Source organism: Oncorhynchus gorbuscha, linkage group LG12 (assembly GCF_021184085.1).
Source record: "Oncorhynchus gorbuscha isolate QuinsamMale2020 ecotype Even-year linkage group LG12, OgorEven_v1.0, whole genome shotgun sequence".
NCBI lineage: Eukaryota > Metazoa > Chordata > Actinopteri > Salmoniformes > Salmonidae > Oncorhynchus > Oncorhynchus gorbuscha.
The window spans coordinates 38569258-38588219 of record NC_060184.1 but is presented as its reverse complement, the minus strand read 5'-3'; the positions used below and the strand labels follow the sequence as shown (position 1 = coordinate 38588219).

Here is an 18962-nt window from a genome sequence, read left to right as displayed (position 1 = left end):
AACAGATACCATTAATAAGAAGGGTTTAGAAGCGCCTTATATGGTGAGCTACCGAATGTCTAGGACAGGCAGCAAGCCCCGTACTATTGTGGAGGACTTCATTCTTCCTGCTGGCGTGGATATGGCTGGGACAATGCTGGGGGAAAGGACAAAGAAAGAAACTATACAGACAATGCCTTCATCAAACAACACTGTTTCACGACGCATCAGTGATATGGCAGGAGATGTTTTGAAACAACTACTGCTTTGCATACAAGCCAGGGAATTCTATGCATTACAGCTGGATGAGTCAACAGACGTGGCGGGCCTGGCACAGCTCCTGGTACATGTCCGTTATGTTTATGGGGGGTCAATTAAGACATCCTCTTCTGCAAACCACTGGAAACCAGGACAACAGAAGAGGATAATTTTAAAGTAATGGACAGCTTTGTGACGTCAAATGGACTTTGGTGGTCAAGATGTGTTGGTATCTGTACTGATGGCGCAAAAGCCATGACAGGGAGACAGTGGAGTGGTAACGCGTGTGCAAGCAGTTGCTCCCGACACCACTTGGGTACACTGCAGCATCCACCGAGAGGCTCTTGCTGCCAAGGGAATGCCTGACAGCTTCATAGACGCTTTGGGCACGACAGTGAAAATGGTTAACTTTGTTAATGCAAGGCCCCTGGACTCTTGTGTATTTTCGTCACTATACAATGATATGGGCAGCGACCATGTAACGCTTTTACAACATACAGAAGTGTAATGGTTATCAAGGGGCAGAGTGTTTACACTTTTTTAAAATTGAGAGACAAACTTAAAGTTTTCTTTACTGACCAGAATTTTCAATTGTCTGACCGCTTGCATGATGACGAGTTTATCACACAACTGGCCAACACACAGTCGTTGTATGATTTTTTTGTGTGCAAATGTACTCAAGCTTACGGACAATGTCAAATGTGATATAGCGAAGCACCTGAGTGAGTTGAGTGCGCAATTACGCAGATACTTTCCCAAAATGGATGACACAAAGAACTAGATTTGTTATCCCTTTCATGCCCTGCCTCCAGTCCACTTATTGATATCTGAACAAGACAGCCTCATTGAAATTGCAACAAGCGGTTCTGTGAAAATTGAATTTAATCAGAAGCTACTGCCAGATTTCTGGATTGGGCTGCGCTCAGAGTATCCTGCCTTGGCAAATCACGCTGTTAAGACACTGATGCCCTTTGCAACCACGTACCTATGTGAGAGTGGATTCTCGGCCCTCACTAGCATGAAAACTAAATACAGGCTCAGACTGTGTGTGGAAAATAATTTAAGACTGAGACTCTCTCCAATACAACCCAACATTGCAGTTATGTAGATCCTTTCAAGCACACCCTTCTCATTAACCTGTGGGGAGTTATTCACAATTTCCGATGAACAAATAAGGTTTTATATGTAAGATTGTTAAATAAAAAGCAACATGATTGATTAACTTCCCACGGGCCGGGTTGTGACAAAAAACTCATTTTTATGTTTAACAAATGTATCGTATAGTGTGTGTGTGTGTAGCAGGCTTACAATGATGGCAAAAAACAACATTTGAGAGTGCGCTGACACTGGTGCTAGAGGGGGTACACAGCTGGAGGTTGAAAGTTTGAAGGGGTACGGGACTATAAAAGGTTTGGGAACCACTGCAATAGAGTAATGCAGACTTTCAAGTACTCTCTTGGTAGTTACAGAAAGCTAAACATGTTCACAGTGAAGAAACTCAATAAAATAGTGTCAAAATTCTTGAAACAGTGTTCATCCAAACGTTATCCAAGTTCTGACATTTGCGTTTTGGCAGAACTCTGACATCTTTCAGAGACTTTCAGTTTTCACTTGGTACCCTCTGCGCTTTGTCCGAAAAGTAGGAAAAAGTTGGAAAAAGAGGCAATGTCTGGTTTTCCAAATGGTGGGAGCCTTGGAGTGCTTGGGTAGTGTTTGGAGTGGTGGGGGGTGCAGGGGCAGGGGGTGCAGGGGATGCAGGTCGGCTGTTCAAAGGCTGCCTTTTTGTATTGTTGGTCAGTAGGGGATTAGGGCCTTCAATGCTGCAGAATAGCCCCTCTAATTAAAAAGGATAAGGAGGCTGAAAAATAGTGAGAGGCACAGGAGGAAGAGAAAAGAGAGGGAGAGGGGAGAGCAAATTTGGACGGAAAAGAAAGAAAAGAAAGAAAAACTGTTTTCAGTGTCACTCCTGAAGCCGGACCCAACGATTCAGCTTGGATTAACTTTCCACTCCTCCTCTTCCAACCCTCTCCATCTTTGTTTTGCTCCCCTGCTCTTTTTCCAACTTTGTTCGTCTGTTTTTGTTTTGTCTTTTTTTCTCTTTACCTCTGTTTTCTATCTTAAGTAAATACACAAAGGACACTGTATTAGCCAAATTCTAAATCTGTTTCTTTGGATTCAATGCTTTAGCTGATCGCTCACAAGCCGTTTGAGATTGATTTCACTGATCCATTTCTGAATAGAATGAAACTAAAATGGAATACTTTTCCATGACCTGTCAACACATCATAGACTATTTTAAATCCCTATAACCTCATATCATTTTCACAGACACTTGAGCTATATGCAACTCTAAGTTAGTGTTTTAATCAATAAAAACCTGTTGGTAGTTACACTGTATGTGAGTACTGTGTTTGTGTGAATGGGCATGTGTGTACATAGGTGTGTATATCCGTTAGTGAACCTGTGTGTGTGTTTGTTTGTGTGGGTGGTCAGTGACATCAGAATGTGAATAGGTGTGTGTGTGTGTGTGTGTGTGTGTGTGTGTGTGTGTGTGTGTGTGTGTGTGTGTGTGTGTGTGTGTGTGTGTGTGTGTGTGTGTGTGTGTGTGTGTGTGTGTGTGTGTGTGTGTGTGTGTGTGTGTGTGTGTGTGTGTGTGTGTGTGTGTGTGTGTGTGTGTGTGTGTGTGTGTGTGTGTGTGTCATTGCCTCCAGATGCTGAGCATTAGTAGGTGGGCTGTTTGCTGTTTGGATCACAGGGTGTGTTTTTGTTTGGCCCTCCTACATCCCTCCCCCTCCCTACCTCTCACTATGGGGGTCTGGGCCCTCGAGGGACCAGAGCCTGAAAAGTACTGTCCAGGTTGGAGGCTTCTCGTTGGCATAACACTACCCACAGGCCCTGGGAGGTTCAGCCAGGTCACCCTGTGATACAAGTCAGTATTCGACATCCATCCATTTCTGAGGATGTCAGGAGACGATGTGGAAACTGGCCACTAGGGGCAACAGTAGGCATTGTTACCTTCAAGTAGATTTTGGATTTGCTTGGGCATTGTGGAACGGGATGGAGCACGGGTGTAATCATCAGCCCCTGATTTCAAAGGTTGCAAGTTCAAATCCAGTAATAGAAAGTTGATTTTCTTTTTTAGAATGTTTGTTTTAAGCCTATAACCCTTTGTTTAAGCATTAACCCTTAACTTAACCATTCAGAGTTAATGCCTAACTTTTAGATTTCGGAGTCAATGCCTAAATTTAACCTTGAACACTTTGAAATTTGACATCTGCCACAATTTTGAAATTTGACGTTTGCCACAATTTCGAAATTTGACGTTTGAAAAACATGGGATGAACTTCTAAATCTGAAGTGAAACTGTGAGAGCTAGTTGGGGAGGTTAACAAGGTACCAGCAGGGACGAGGCACTCCAACCTCCCACAGACACTCAGTTATGTGCACTTTCAAAAGGAACTCATTAAAGAAATTGAGTAGCCGCTACTCCAAAGGTCGGTAGAACTCAAATCCTAATAGTGATACTAACTCATGTATAAATTAGATTTCTTAGCACTTAATGTTTCTGACTATTGTTAACAAACATTAGGTTATTGAGTAAATATAACTTGATTTTTTTGTGTTCTGCTAATCTAAAGTAATTTAGTTTTTAGAAGTTATGTTAATTTAATATTTTAAAGTAAATCTGTCATGTATTAAATAAGTTATTTTTGCTTGATTCTAATATGTTTCACATCTTTACTTCAAACAATAACGTCGTAGTCAGACACATATTTGAGTAAAACACATTTGATTCATCTGTGTTGTGCTGATACATAATTATTAGATTTTTACAAGTTTTGAATACTTAAAATGTACTTCAAAATGTTTTGATTTCATGATACTTCTACACTGTTGTATGCATGTTTGAAGAAAGAAAAGTATATTTCTAAAATAGTATCAAGCAGTATGGTATGCTATGAGTTGTAACTGATCATGAGGAACACGATATCAAAGCCGTCGGGCAAATTGATGTTCAATAACAAGACAAGCCATTCTCACCATCAACAAGGTCATGGGCACCATTCTTAATGACAGAGGCTAATGCAGCATCCTGTATTGTGTTCAGCTCTACCTCTAGTTGCTGCTAGATGAGTGAGCACAGTGCTCAACGATGACTGGTTACAGCTCTACCTCTAGTTGCTGTTAGATGAGTGAGCACAGTGCTCAACGATGACTGGTTACAGCTCTACCTCTAGTTGCTGTTAGATGAGTGAGCACAGTGCTCAACGATGACTGGTTACAGATCTACCTCTAGTTGCTGTTAGATGAGTGAGCACAGTGCTCAAAGATGACTGGTTACAGCTCTACCTCTAGTTGCTGTTAGATGAGTGAGCATAGTGCTCAAAGATGACTGGTTACAGCTCTACCTCTAGTTGCTGCTAGATGAGTGAGCACAGTGCTCAACGATGACTGGTTACAGCTCTACCTCCTGTTGCTGCTAGATGAGTGAGCACAGTGTTCAACGATGACTGGTTACAGCTCTACCTCCTGTTGCTGCTAGATGAGTGAGCACAGTGCTCAATGATGACTGGTTACAGCTCTACCTCTAGTTGCTGTTAGATGAGTGAGCACAGTGCTCAACGATGACTGGTTACAGCTCTACCTCTAGTTGCTGTTAGATGAGTGAGCACAGTGCTCAACGATGACTGGTTACAGCTCTACCTCCTGTTGCTGCTAGATGAGTGAGCACAGTGCTCAACGATGACTGGTTACAGCTCTACCTCTAGTTGCTGTTAGATGAGTGAGCACAGTGCTCAAAGATGACTGGTTACAGCTCTACCTCTAGTTGCTGTTAGATGAGTGAGCACAGTGCTCAACGATGACTGGTTACAGCTCTACCTCCTGTTGCTGCTAGATGAGTGAGCACAGTGCTCAACGATGACTGGTTACAGCTCTACCTCTAGTTGCTGTTAGATGAGTGAGCACAGTGCTCAACGACGACTGGTTACAGCTCTACCTCCTGTTGCTGTTAGATGAGTGAGCACAGTGCTCAACGATGACTGGTTACAGCTCTACCTCCTGTTGCTGCTAGATGAGTGAGCACAGTGCTCAACGATGACTGGTTACAGCTCTACCTCTAGTTGCTGTTAGATGAGTGAGCACAGTGCTCAACGACGACTGGTTACAGCTCTACCTCTAGTTGCTGTTAGATAAGTGAGCACAGTGCTCAACGATGACTGGTTACAGCTCTACCTCCTGTTGCTGTTAGATGAGTGAGCACAGTGCTCAAAGATGACTGGTTACAGCTCTACCTCTAGTTACTGCTAGCAGTGGTTCCAAAACTTTTTATAGACCCGTACCACTTCAAACATTCAACTTCTGGCTGTGTACCCCCTCTAGCACCAGGGTCAGCACACTCTCAAATGTTGTTTTTTGCCATCATTGTAAGCCTGCCACACACACACTATATGATACATTTATTAAACACAAGAATGAGTGTGAGTTTTTTGTCACAACCCGGCTCGAGGGAAGTGACAAAGAGCACTTATAGGACCAGGGCACAAAAAACTTCACCCAGATAGGCCAGTTGTGTGAGAAACTCGTCATCATGAAAGCAGTCAGACAAGTGAAAATTATGGTCAGTAAAGAAAACTTTAAGCTCATCTCTCAAATACAAAAACGAGTCAATACTTTGCCCCTTGATAACCAGTGCACTTCCTGTATAGCGTAAAAGAGGTACATGGTCGCTGCCCATATCATTGCATAGTGCAGAAAATACACGAGAGTTCAGGGGCCTTGCTTTAACAAAGTTAACCATTTTCACTGTAGTGTCCAAAACGTCTTTCAAGCTCTCAGGCATTCCTTTGGCAGCAAGAGCCTCTTGGTGGATGCTGCAGTGTCCCCAAGTGGCCTTCGGGAACAACTGCTTGAACGCGCGTTACCACTCCACTATGTCTCCCTGTCATGGCTTTTGCGCCGTCAGTACAGATACCAACACATCTTGACCACCAAAGTCAATTTGATGTCACAAAGCTGTCCAGTACTTTAAAAATGTATCCTCACCTGTTATCCTGGTTTCCAGTGGTTTGCAGAAGAGGATGTCTTCCTTAATTGACCCCTCATAAACGTAACAGACATATACCAGAAGCTGTGCCAGGCCCGCCACGTCTGTTTCAAAACATCTCCTGCCATGTCACTGATGCGTCATGAAACAGTGTTGTTTGATGAAGGGATTGTCTGTATTGTTTCTTTCTTTGTCCTTTCCCCCAGCATTGTCCCAGCCATATCCACGCCAGCAGGAGGAATTAAGTCCTCCACAATAGTACGGGGCTTGCTGCCTGTCCTAGCCACTCGGTAGCTCACCATATAAGACGCTTCTAGCCCCTTCTTATTAATGGTATCTGTTGCTTTTATACATGTCTTACTACTCTAAAGTCGTCTTAATTCGTCATCTTAATTCTCACTCAAAAAACTCTTGTGGCTTATTTTTCAAATTGACATGTTTTGTTTCTAAATATCTGCACAAGAGTGAAGCTTTCATTGAGTTGTAAGATAGTACTTTTGCACATATAACACACTGTGGCTGAGGAAAGGCACTACTCCCAATATATGTGAACCCTAAATCAATGTAGTTCTCATCATATTTGCGTCTCTTCGATGGTCCAACATCCCTGTCTGTTGTTCGGGAGGAGTAGCTCTTCAGCTGCATCAGATTCACAACTGTCAGTGTCCATGCTAGCTGGGCTAACAACAAATGTAGAATTACTGATGCTAGCATTGGATGTGCTTGTGGAAGCAGAACAACTTGTGTCGTCAACATGTGCAGGTGTAGTACTGCTAGTAGTAGCAGTACTACCAGTAGAGCTGGTATGTGTCTCTATGGATGCGGGCCTTACTTTCTTTATCCATTTTAGAGCAAACAGAATGAACAGCAGCTATGGACTGTTAGTGGAATTCCCGCGAAAGAGTAACGGTTAATGTGATTGGATGTTCATTATTTGACTAGGCTACCTGTATTTGACATTGTGTTGTTATTTCACTGAACACTAGATGGTTTCATTTTATTTCTGGCTGTGAAACAAGGATGCTCTGGCGAGGGAAAACCTAATGTATAGCCCCGTTAGAAAATACTGTTTGAAATTGTTTCAAAAAAATAAAATAAAAAATAATATATGTAGTTTTTAAATGTGATTCGCATTTTTTTTGGTGTACTCCTGACGGCATATCCCGTGCGTACCCCAGTTTGGGAATACCTGTGCTTAGAGGAATGAGCACTGTGCTCAACAAGGTGGCTGCAAACACGTATAACAATGTTAAATATTAAGACACGACCACTGAAAATGACTAATCAGAACAACTTACTACTTAGACTTGAAGAATAATTGTAACACAGGTAAGTTGAAGGGACCCTACATTGATATGTTTTCTTCAACAAATATCAATGTTCAAGAAACTTCAGCCATTATAGTTCAATAAACATAATGCAATTTAGTGTAAAAAAGTTCCCAAAACACAAAACACATTTAAGTATTTACAACTTATAAAATAATGGTGATGTCACTTTATTACTTTAGGTATTGAACACTGAAATACTATGAGTTGAGTTACTCAAATGGTGCTAGGCAACAGGTTTCTAAACAAAACCATTTTTTTTAGCAGAACTAATTACTTCAAATGACTTTTTACAGTGTATGCGTGTTTATCTATATGCCCTTTGTTCAGATGCCTGTATATGTACAGTACATACTGTAGTTATTGTATGAGTATATGTAGGTTTCTGTATATTGAGAGTTGTGGCTATAGGATCTCATATATTGCCATCCCCCAACTGATCCCCTAATAATAGTAGTTTAAATGAGTCCTTTGGGCACTTCTGTCAATCATATGACTCGGCCCCTGTAGTTAGGTACTGAAGACTACAAGGAGGGGAAAGATGGACGACTTTTCTACTTTTACCAGGTCATTTGACAATGTAAGAAGAGTCTCAATGGTAGGAACCAGGTACGAACACATTCTCACCTGAGGTTACCTGAGTTGCAGTGAAGTGGACAATGGTAGAATGAGGCAACCAGAAACGGGCTTAGCTTCATAACTGCTACTTTTGAATGTAACCACCTGCTGTATTGTCTAGTTTTAATGATGGCTCAACATTGATGCCATCTTCAATACTTATATGTCGCCAACATGCTCATCAAAAAATTCATAACGCTGTAGATGTATGGTGTGTGTGTGTGTGTGTGTGTGTGTGTGTGTGTGTGTGTGTGTGTGTGTGTGTGTGTGTGTGTGTGTGTGTGTGTGTGTGTGTGTGTGTGTGTGTGTGTGTGTGTGTGTGTGTGTGTGTGTGTGTGTGTGTGTGTGTGTGTGTGTGTGTGTGTGTGTGTGACAGATGGGGGTGAGTGAGTGAGTGGGCCAAGACATTGATCTGACCTTGGGTTGGACAGCTGAATGCCATTGAACTGAACTATGACATCATTGATTTGGATTTAGCATACAATATACTGAGTGTATTAAAAAAAAACATTATAAAACAACAATAATTTGATCACTCTATTTTTAGTAATGGGTAATGACACTGTAATGACATTATTATTATTATAAGTTCAATTATCTTTATTATTTGCTTATGATTATGATTATTGTTGTTATTATTATTATTATTACAATTATTATTAGTAGTATTATTATTATAGTTGTAATACATTACACACAGTTGACTACACATTTAAAAAGGGACCCTATCGTGCATGTATGGACCTTTACTGTGAGCCTATTCCGGTCCCACGATTCTTAAAGACTCCAATTCGTCTCCCTAGCAGCAGGAGAAACCATGACTCCTTCAATTGGCCGGGAGTCAGAGGGAGGGCATATTGTCACTGACGTTAACAAGCGCGTTCACCTTTTACAATCAGAGCCCCGTTTAGCGCGAGCGCTCCCCGGGGCTATGCGATATTTACCGATGAATTATGTATCAGAGCTCGAGATGAAAGGCGACAGCACGAGCCATGAGCATTAGGGCTTCACGCTTCTGAGACATGGGAAACGAAATGTTAGAGATATTAGTTGTTTATTTAATCATTTAGGGTTCTCTTGAAAATATTATGAAGTCGAAAGACTTATCACTGTGGGCTATTTGATATTAATTTAAATAGCATTCCAAATTTCACTTGAATTTGAAAGCGTTTGAAAACATCAATTTTGAGGCCTTTTTAGTTTCTACAGACCAAACTCTTGCAAAATTGGCTTGGTTCGGGGGCCTGACCTTTGGCCCATGTATTCTTATAGCAGATGGTCATAAGCAATAAGCACAAGAACATTGCTTTTTAATATGAACCTTTCGGGGATTCCTTTTTTTAAACCACAATCAAATTGCAACATTTGAAGAGAATCCGTATAGGCGCTTAAAAAGAAAGGAGAGAGAAATTACGAGGACACGGCTATTATTTTGCAGAAGATTTAGCACCTAAACTAGTGAGTAGGCTTCTACCAATGCAATAACAACTAGACAGTGAAAAGAGCACTGGTAACAATTAGCTTGCTGGGTAATCAAATTCAGACGCTAATCCCAAAAACTCAACCTGTCCCCAAGGACAGAAATGGGAGAGGGAGGAGGGAGGGGGAGGCGTGTGTGAAGGAAACAAAAAGTAGCGGTTGTATTCACAGACAAGCTGGGTGAATTCGTTCTTGAAAAAGCATTTTGAAATATCCTAAAATATTTATTTTCTCTCGAAATTCAAAAAGCTCAAAATGACAGTAAGACATAAAAAAATATATTTTGTCAGCCTTGCCCCCCCCCCAAAAAAAACGTAATGCTATAGTAATAGTTCTGCTGAAAATTGAAACATCTAGATATTTTTTTCAGTAAAATAAAGTAGGATGAAGGATATTATTTCTGAGGGAATAGCAGCATGATGTGAGTAGCCTGTAGATTTGTGAGAAGGGGGTTGTTTGAGAGAGAGAGAGGGGGGGGAGAGAGATGAGGGGTGCTGCATGTGCCAGAGTTTTTAAATCTCTCTGAGAGGGTTACATTTACCAAACCGTGACAGTCAGGTCCCCAATAATTTATATTCCCAATCCCCTTCCTCACGGTGAGGCCTAGCTAGAACTTCACCACTTCTAAATCAGTACAGTCGACCAACAAACATTTATTCTCGTTTAGGCATAATGATTTTGCAAACATTATTTACAAAATAATTAAAACATGTTTGATATTTCGTGGTGGTGAAATATCGGCTAGCCTGTAATTTGAGCCTGTAAAACTGAGTTTAAATAAAATGGAGCAAAAACAACTAAACTGATTAAAGCACGAACGACCGAAGACGATACCACGTGTAGTGCTCTTCACTCTAATATACCGTGGAGACATGGTTTATGTGTGTGAAACACTTATTGGCATAATTAATCGTTTGATTGCTCTTCGCGCGTCATGGTCACCTTTGCCACGAATCACAGCGCAGCGGTGTGCTCCGGGGGGACACGTCAATTGATCGCTCATCTAGGACGCGAGCTCTTTTCGGGAGACCTAGGTGATCTAATGACACTGATAGCATTGATATAAACTACAATCCCGTATATGATATGGGCTGCGGTGACGAAAGTCACAACAAATCCAAAACACATTTAATCAACCCATTCGCATTTCAATAGGCCTACGTCGCGTGGAAAGGTTCAACATACCTCCCTATCATTTTCCTCGCTTTATTCCATTGGCTGTCAAGGTTATTTAGCTAATCTTCCCCTGGATAAAATTAGCAACACTCGCTCACGTTTTCTGAAAACACGAAAACATCACGACGTTGTCATATAATTGGTTTAAACTTACATTTCTATCTCTCATACTATTTCCTTCAAAGTTTAGAGACGGATGAATCATTAATACCAGGCAAGTGTCAAGTCTGCATAATAGGTTAGAAATATTTTGATCAGTATTGCTCGGTGTAAGATTCATATTCTGCTTGCCAGAGTAACATTCTATACAGTTTCATCCATCCACAGAACTGCATTGGTTTATGTATTTTTTGTAATCCTTTCCTCTCTTGCATTCTTTAATTAAGGCAAACGTTGTGCTAACAGTGCTAGTAATTTCCAAGCATCTCATCTCTATCGTGTATTTCCTTTTCAATAGCATCAACTGCTCTTTGTGATGGAAATACCTTTGCATGGAGCGATAATTGGGAAGGCGTGTTTGAAAAAAAAAATGAAGAAAAAAAACAGTTTTCCACCCCTCACCTCTCTGGCCATGCCGGCTGCACTGGAGGCTATAAAGCCACTAGCATAATTGGCTGTGGACGGAGCCAAACACATTCTGTAACCCTATATTCAACAAGAGGAGGAAATATGATGTTGATTGTGAATAATGTGCACTCTGTCTTGGTTTTATAGTTTGCTGCCTACGGACGTGAACTGTAGAAAGGTCTTGAATTTGCAGTTAAAACATCACAAAAAGTTGTCTGAACAGAATTTTCGAAATGAATGATAAAGATAACACATTTTTTCACTGTTTCAATAGACTATAGCCCTAAGGATTTAGCCTTTATTCATTAGGCTATATAGCCTACCTTAGCCTTTATTATTATTGTTATTATTATTGTTAGTATGCGACCTGTATCAGTTTGGGAAAGTGAGTGAGGGTTGGAGCAGGTTGTCTGACAGTCAGCTGGCTTAATAAACACAATGCCAGCCTTTGTTTTATTTTCGTGACGCAGAAAATTAATCAGCCCGAATGCGGAGCGCGCGGAGTCGCAGTTAGCGTCCTAATCAGGGCAGCGCGTGCCGTCCGGATTATCTCGTTAAATTCTTATTAAAAAAAACTTTAAAAACTTGTGTGCAATAATAATTAATTATTGGACAGGGTAATTATTATTGAACGGGTGTGGGGCAACCTGTAGACGGGGTCTGGGTAAAAGAAGTGACAGATTGAGCCCGGTGGCCGTTATATAGGTTATATACACATGAAGTATCCTAGGGTTGACTACGTGTACGAGAGGAGGGAACTCAAAGTTGTAACTTCGATTCTACAGATAGGTGCAGAATGATTGTAATGTAGGAAGGAGCCCATGGCCTACAACGAACATTTCCACGATCTTTGATAACTGTAGTATTTTGATTTGCCACACATTGTTATTGCCTATTCGTTTCATAAACAAACATTAAATGTATCCTTAGTTATTACGTTGTAATGCACTTCACCCTGTGATCTTGTGTTTGCATTTTTGTATTTTGTCGTTTTTTATAGGCCAACGTCAAAATAGAATTCCAATGGGGTAGCTGGTATCTCAGGGATTAACCGCTCCGTCGAGCCGACTAGGTGGAAAATCTATCAATGTGCCCTTGAGCAAGGCACTTAACCCTAATTGCTCCTTTAGACGCTCTGGCTAAGAGCCTCTGTTAAATTACAACAACAAAAATTAAATGTAGGCCTGTTTGAAATTTTGAATGAAAGTGCTTAAGACCAAGATGAAATGTAGGCCTTGTTCTATGAGTACTATCAATACGTATACATATTTTTCACCGTTAGGGACTATGATATATATATATCCACATCACTTCAGGAGGGCAGCGGGCAAAGGCATTGTTTCCTATCTGGAATGGCTAGATTGTTGGTAGGTTCCTATTCATTACAAACAAACTCACCTAATGATTCCTGTATTAACCCTTACATTGTAGGGTACATTAGGTATGGAATTCTATTTAGTAGCGTTTATGTAGAGAAAAATGTAATTTCGTGTAGAACCGTTTTAATGCCAAAAGAAATAGCTCTCTAAAAAGGAGACTCCACCGAATGAGAGAAATATGATCGGCTCTTAATTGCGGTGTATGTTTAGATTAAGATGAAGTAGTTTTTGCTAATCAACACTCTTCCATAGTCTCACCACCTAAATCTAATTATCGGGAGCTATTAATTACGTGGAAATCGCCCAGGGAGTGTCAATAATGTCAGATGGAATTACAATAATGGAAGAGTTCCCCCAAGTTTCTAGTTATTTTGCTAAATTGCCGTTCACATTTTAATTTTCACCACAAGAGATTTAACAGTTTTAGCAGACAAAAGGCCGTATGGATAGAATTAAAGATGCCGTGCTAGTTTCATTGCCTGAAAATGGAGAGCTCTGGGTGTACAGAATTATCTCTTTTGTTTGTCGCCAAAGGCTATTTTGTTATCAGCATTATTTATCTGGTCAACAGCAGGCTTTGTCTTTGCAAATGGCCCCCAATCATGCCGTCTATTCTGGAGACAATTGGCTGATGCTAACATGTGGGTACTATGCTAATAGGCGCCTTGCCTTGTTTGGCCCAATGTGTGTGCGCATTTTAACGAGAATGTTTTGTTCTCCGAGAAGGCATGATGAAATTATTGGATGTTTTGGGTTGTAGTAGTGGTGTGTGTGTGTGTGTGTGTGTGTGTGTGTGTGTGTGTGTGTGTGTGTGTGTGTGTGTGTGTGTGTGTGTGTGTGTGTGTGTGTGTGTGTGTGTGTGTGTGTGTGTGTGTGTGTGTGTGTGTGTGTGTGTGTGTGTGTGCGTGCGTGCGTGCGTGCGTGCGTGCGTGCGTGCGTGCGTGCGTGTGTGTGTGTGTGTGTGTGTGTGTGTGTGTGTGTGTGTGTGTGTGTGTGTGTGTGTGTGTGTGAGAGAGAGAGAAAGAGAGAGAGAGAGAGAGAGAGAGTAGGGTAGTACGTTTGTCAGACAGACAGAGCATCCTCAGTCCACAAGGACAGCTGGGGGTCTCCGGTCTGCTTTAAGAGCGCTGGGCGTACAGGGCGACGCTCATTTTTTAAATTCACCTCGTTGTGTAAAGAGTGTGTAACGACTCCAGCGAAAAACCAAGGACTTATCGTCTAACCAAAACAACCTTCTCTCTTTCCTGTCGTGCTCTGTTCAGGTATTGGACAGAATAATTGAGAAGAATCCAACACTTGAGGACTCAACGAAAAGGGTATTTTTCTAGAACTTTCTGTTTTCAAAATTCTCTCCAATTTTGCCCTTCGATCGGAGGCTAGAATGATGTCTTATCTGAAGCAGCCACCTTATACAGTCAACGGCCTGAGTTTGTCTGCCTCCGGGATGGACCTACTCCATCCGTCTGTCGGCTATCCAGGTGAGGACATGGAATACTTCACATATCTTACAAATAACCATTAAATAGTAAAATAACGTAAAATGGCTTATTGCATAGCTTGTCTTTGTGAAATGTCTTGTCTATTTCGAAATGATGATCGATACGCTAAAACAGGCTAAATAAAATAAACCAATGTATAATTAGATTTAAAAAAATCATTGGCCTTAAATCAATAATTTCGACTGGCTTTATAAACATTATAATTTTGCTTAGACCTATAGTGAATGATCTAAACTATCAGGGGATCATAACTAATTTTCTGATGGTCTTTGTGGGTGTAAATGCTCCTAAACTAACAATAGTCATGTAAAACTATTGTAAAACTTATGCAAATTGGGTCTGAAATTTCATCTAAAGCCATAACATGTTTGTATTTGTAGTCTTATAATGAATGTTTACTCTTCCTCACACAGCCACCCCTCGTAAACAGAGGCGCGAGAGGACAACCTTTACCCGTGCTCAGCTGGACATTCTGGAGAACTTGTTCGCCAAGACGCGCTACCCAGACATCTTCATGCGCGAGGAGGTGGCCCTGAAGATCAACCTACCTGAGTCTCGTGTTCAGGTAAGTTCCTGGGCCTTTGCGTAAAAACATGCGTCCATCCAGATTCTGAGAGAAGGCCACTCACACAGCTCATTAATTTGGGCTTGAGAAGTCAAGTACCCAGACGCCACTTCAGAGAGTGAGTGTCTTCTCCACTCTATTCCTTTGATGGAGTGTTCATCTCCCAGTGAATAGTCCTACCAGTGATTTCTTTTGCATCCACTGTATAGATGACTGTATTGCAATAAAACATGAAGGAAACGCTATAACACATTGCTTTATTTTCATATTTATCCTTCTTTCAGGTATGGTTTAAAAACCGAAGGGCGAAGTGTCGCCAGCAGGCACAGCAGTCACAGAGCGGCGCGCAGAGCAAGACCAGACCGGTCAAGAAGAAAAGTTCCCCCATCAGAGAAGCCAGCTCAGAGAGCGGTGCCAGCGGACAGTTCACACCGCCCCCCAGCACCTCAATCCCGGCCGTGAGCAGCAGCAGTGCACCCGTGTCCATCTGGAGCCCGGCCTCCATCTCTCCTCTCTCTGACCCACTCTCTACCTCCTCCTCCTCTTGTATGCAACGGTCGTACCCGATGACCTACACCCAGGCGTCCGGATACAGCCAGGGCTACACCGGATCCTCATCGTATTTCAGCGGGATGGACTGCGGGTCTTACTTGGCGCCTATGCACCACCAGCTCTCCACCGCGGGCTCCACAATGAGCCCCATGGGCAGCAACGGGGTATCCAGCCACCTGAGCCCGGCTTCTTCCCTCGCCACGCAGGGTTATGGGGCAGCGGGACTGGGCTTCAGCGGTCCCACAGACTGCCTGGATTACAAAGACCAGGCCGCGGCCTGGAAACTCAACTTCAACGCGGATTGTTTGGATTACAAAGACCAGTCGTCGTGGAAATTTCAGGTGTTGTGAGAAGAATGAGTGAATTACATTATATTTTCACAATGTGGTGAAATAAAGGCCAGTCAATCCGGTGGGCCCAGGTTGGCAGTGAATGAGTCGCCGAAAGGGAACGTTTTCCAACGACTGGGCCTTAGTGTCTGTCAAACTATTACCCCAGCAGCAGCAGTGGGAGAGGAGGGGAGCTGCCGCTCTGTCTGTCTGTCTGTCTGACTGCGTCACACCTGTTGGGTTAATTTATTGAAAATTCAGAGTGAACTCTGTTTAACTTTGATCAAGGACATGGAACAAAATTGTTACCCAAGAAGAAAATGATCAAGAGAAGTTCCAAACCTCGGTTAAGCGCGTGGAATTGGTCAGCTTTCCATAAGCTTCTTACGACTCCCCGACCCTCTCCTCTTGGTTGGCAAGCTAAAGGGGCCCTTTGATCAAAGCATTGTGCGTGCGTGCGTGGGTGTGTGTACCCGCACATCTCTGTGCGCGCGCCTTTGAGGCGAACCTGGATGCACTATTTAATTTATAAAAAATGCTTATAAGACACTAGTTCCAAGAGACAATCAACCAGTATTCGTGTGCTCATAAATGTCCCACTACGTGTTTTTCATCTTCTCTATCATTGTTAGCTTTTTGAGACTGTGTTTCCTTGTATGCAATTCTCATCCTTGTATGCAATTCTCAAGTTTCCTATCTGCGATCACCCAGCTGTGAATGGATTAAAAAAAATGTCCAAGTGTTTCAAATGATAAGTTATTATGATGAAATATTAGTTGAAATAGGGAGTTCTCAAACAGTGTGAGTGGCGGAGTCAATGAACAGCAACGTTGCCTGAAACATCAGTGTCCATCAATGACCAAATACAGCTCAAAGTTGTTATGCCAAACTGCCAAGCACACAAATAAAGAACGTTTGAACTGATCCCGTGTCGCCTGTTTAACTTCATAAAACATGTACATTTTTTAAGCCTCGATGTTGTTACTTTTTCTGTCAACGCAACATTCGAGTTTCAGTGAAAATTATGCATATTACATAAAACATGATGCATATTTCAACAATGTTATTTGAAATCAAACCAAGCAAATTGTCGGAGCACACAGACACACACACACACACAATTTAAAGTGTCAGTAGCAGGAATGTGCAGTATGGGAAAGCTATGCTAATCCCGTTTTCCGGGAGGATGATCCAACATTTCACTGACGGGCCTTGTTTGGTTCAGAGGGCAGCTAACCACTGTCCAGTTCACATGAAGCGGCTTTCCAAGAAGCCCCTAATCACTAACCAACATTCACAGTCCCACTAAATTGTCTGCTAAAAAAAGGACTACGTTTTTAAAAGCTTTGCAAAAATCCCGCCTTTGGATGTCAGCAAAAAAAATCTCATCTGAAAATAGGCCTTATGTGTTTGTCAGAATTGTAACTATTACATTCACCAGATATAGAAATAATCATAATATGCAGTATAAAAACACTTCAGGCTTCTAGGCCTACATTTCATATAAAACACGTCCTGTTAAAATCAAACTCAGACGGGCATTTTGTTATTGGTTATAAAAACGAAAGGAAAGTGTCCGCTTGGCTAAGGTCTTTCAGAAGGAAGGAGAAAACAAACTCAGTATAAACCATACATTCTGGAGTTGTATGACCCATGTCAATGTCACTCTATGCTGTTGCTGGTTTGAACTGTTTTGTTGTCAGTTTGAACTTGAATTAGCACCAATCGACAGGGGCAATTCTCGTTTCCACGAGGTTAGAAAGGCCTAATTGGTGGCGTTAGCGGCTTGAGAAAAAACAAGATATCTGAGAGAAATATGAGAACATATTTTCTGCTGCAATTATATATATATATATATATATATATTTTTTTTAGAAAAGGGAAATTCACCTTTTTTACACGATTTTTGTGGATAACTATAAAATCTCAATGTAGGACTACAACGGGGACCAATGTGTTATTGGTCTAAATCCACAAATCGACAGAAGAAAAAACAAATTAGTCTATAATCATAGCATGCATTGGTCAGTAAAAAGACAAAACCAACAAAGGAATCGATTTTACAGCATTATTTCTGCATGAACACGCTATGATAGATCAATATATTGTATAATTTTACAAAATTAGTATATTCCTATCAAACGGGAAAAACGTATTTAAATGCATTTCAATTCAATCTAAAACATCAGATGTGCTGCACATCCAGGACATATGTGCTTGTGCGTTTACACAGGTAGCCCAATTCTGATCTTTTGCCCAATTATTGGAAAAAGAGCTAGGAAATTCTTCAGAATTGGGATGCTTGTGCTGTCATGATTTGTTGAAGCCAATTAGCTACTTGTTGAAAGCAGGAGAGACAATGCAGTCAACATCAATCAATAGCAGTAGGCCTAATCAATGGCCCAAGTCTGTTGATCAAATTGTCTGCACAGCGTCTAGAAAATTCCATACTAGTTTAGCATTGTAAAAGGCGTCAGGGTGTCAGGTGGATTGTGTATGTGGAAATTGGTCATTTGAGAAATATCCCAAAATGATTCATATTGTCCGGTGCTGCTGAGATTATTAAATGTTAGGCTAACACCTATTTCTGAGTCAATCATCAGGAAATGTAGGCTATCCAAACGATTTGAAAAAAATGCATCGTGCGGTAAATTAGAATTTCAACTGAATGTCTTACTTTGGTGAGACTACTGGCAAGATTAGTAGACAGCAGAATTAACAGCTTTGATTATAATGAAAAAAGATCAAACTAATTGTCAATGCTATAATTCATAATTCAAATTATTGTAGAACTATTCTAATGAATGACCCATCTTTTTTTTGTCACGTTACTACACCACATGTTTTTGCAGCAATCAATTTGGCTAGGCCTACTATATCCGAAAAATATTAAAAAACATATGTCAACAATGAAACAATACATCTCAGAAATGACATCGGATTTATTTGATGTTTTAAAAGCGTGTAGCTAAGCTAGCAAGTCACTTCCTTTGACCAGGCCAGGAGCCCAGGACGAGGGACCTATAATTCCGGCAACATGCCATTCCTAGGCTTTCGGTTTTAATTAAGCTCCACGCGGCATGAATGTACATATGGGTCCGGCAGACGCTTCATTAATCCCCTCATCGCATTTGTGGATGGCAATAAAGAGCCTCGCACTCAGTTTTAAAACCCTGCCTTGACCCCT

General features: G+C 41.4%; 1 protein-coding gene across 1 annotated transcript; it reads left to right on the top strand.

The window, feature by feature from the left end:
• The first annotated feature begins 13927 nt into the window (after nucleotides 1–13927).
• LOC123991687 (homeobox protein OTX2-like) lies at nucleotides 13928–16699 on the top strand. The gene is made up of 3 exons (XM_046293335.1): nucleotides 13928–14308; nucleotides 14743–14894; nucleotides 15179–16699. The coding sequence occupies exons 1-3, from the start codon at nucleotides 14212–14214 to the stop codon at nucleotides 15794–15796; spliced, it is 867 nt and encodes a 288-aa protein (XP_046149291.1). The 5' UTR covers nucleotides 13928–14211; the 3' UTR covers nucleotides 15797–16699.
• The last annotated feature ends 2263 nt before the right edge of the window (nucleotides 16700–18962 follow it).

What these genes read in the sequence shown, in the direction of transcription:
- LOC123991687 (XM_046293335.1), top strand. Translation starts at nt 14,212, where the DNA reads ATGATGTCTTATCTGAAGCAGCCACCTTATACAGTCAACGGCCTGAGT. An exon ending in TCCGTCTGTCGGCTATCCAG is followed by an intron (nt 14,309 to 14,742) that starts GTGAGGACATGG and finishes TTCCTCACACAG; the next exon opens with CCACCCCTCGTAAACAGAGG. An exon ending in TACCTGAGTCTCGTGTTCAG is followed by an intron (nt 14,895 to 15,178) that starts GTAAGTTCCTGG and finishes TCCTTCTTTCAG; the next exon opens with GTATGGTTTAAAAACCGAAG.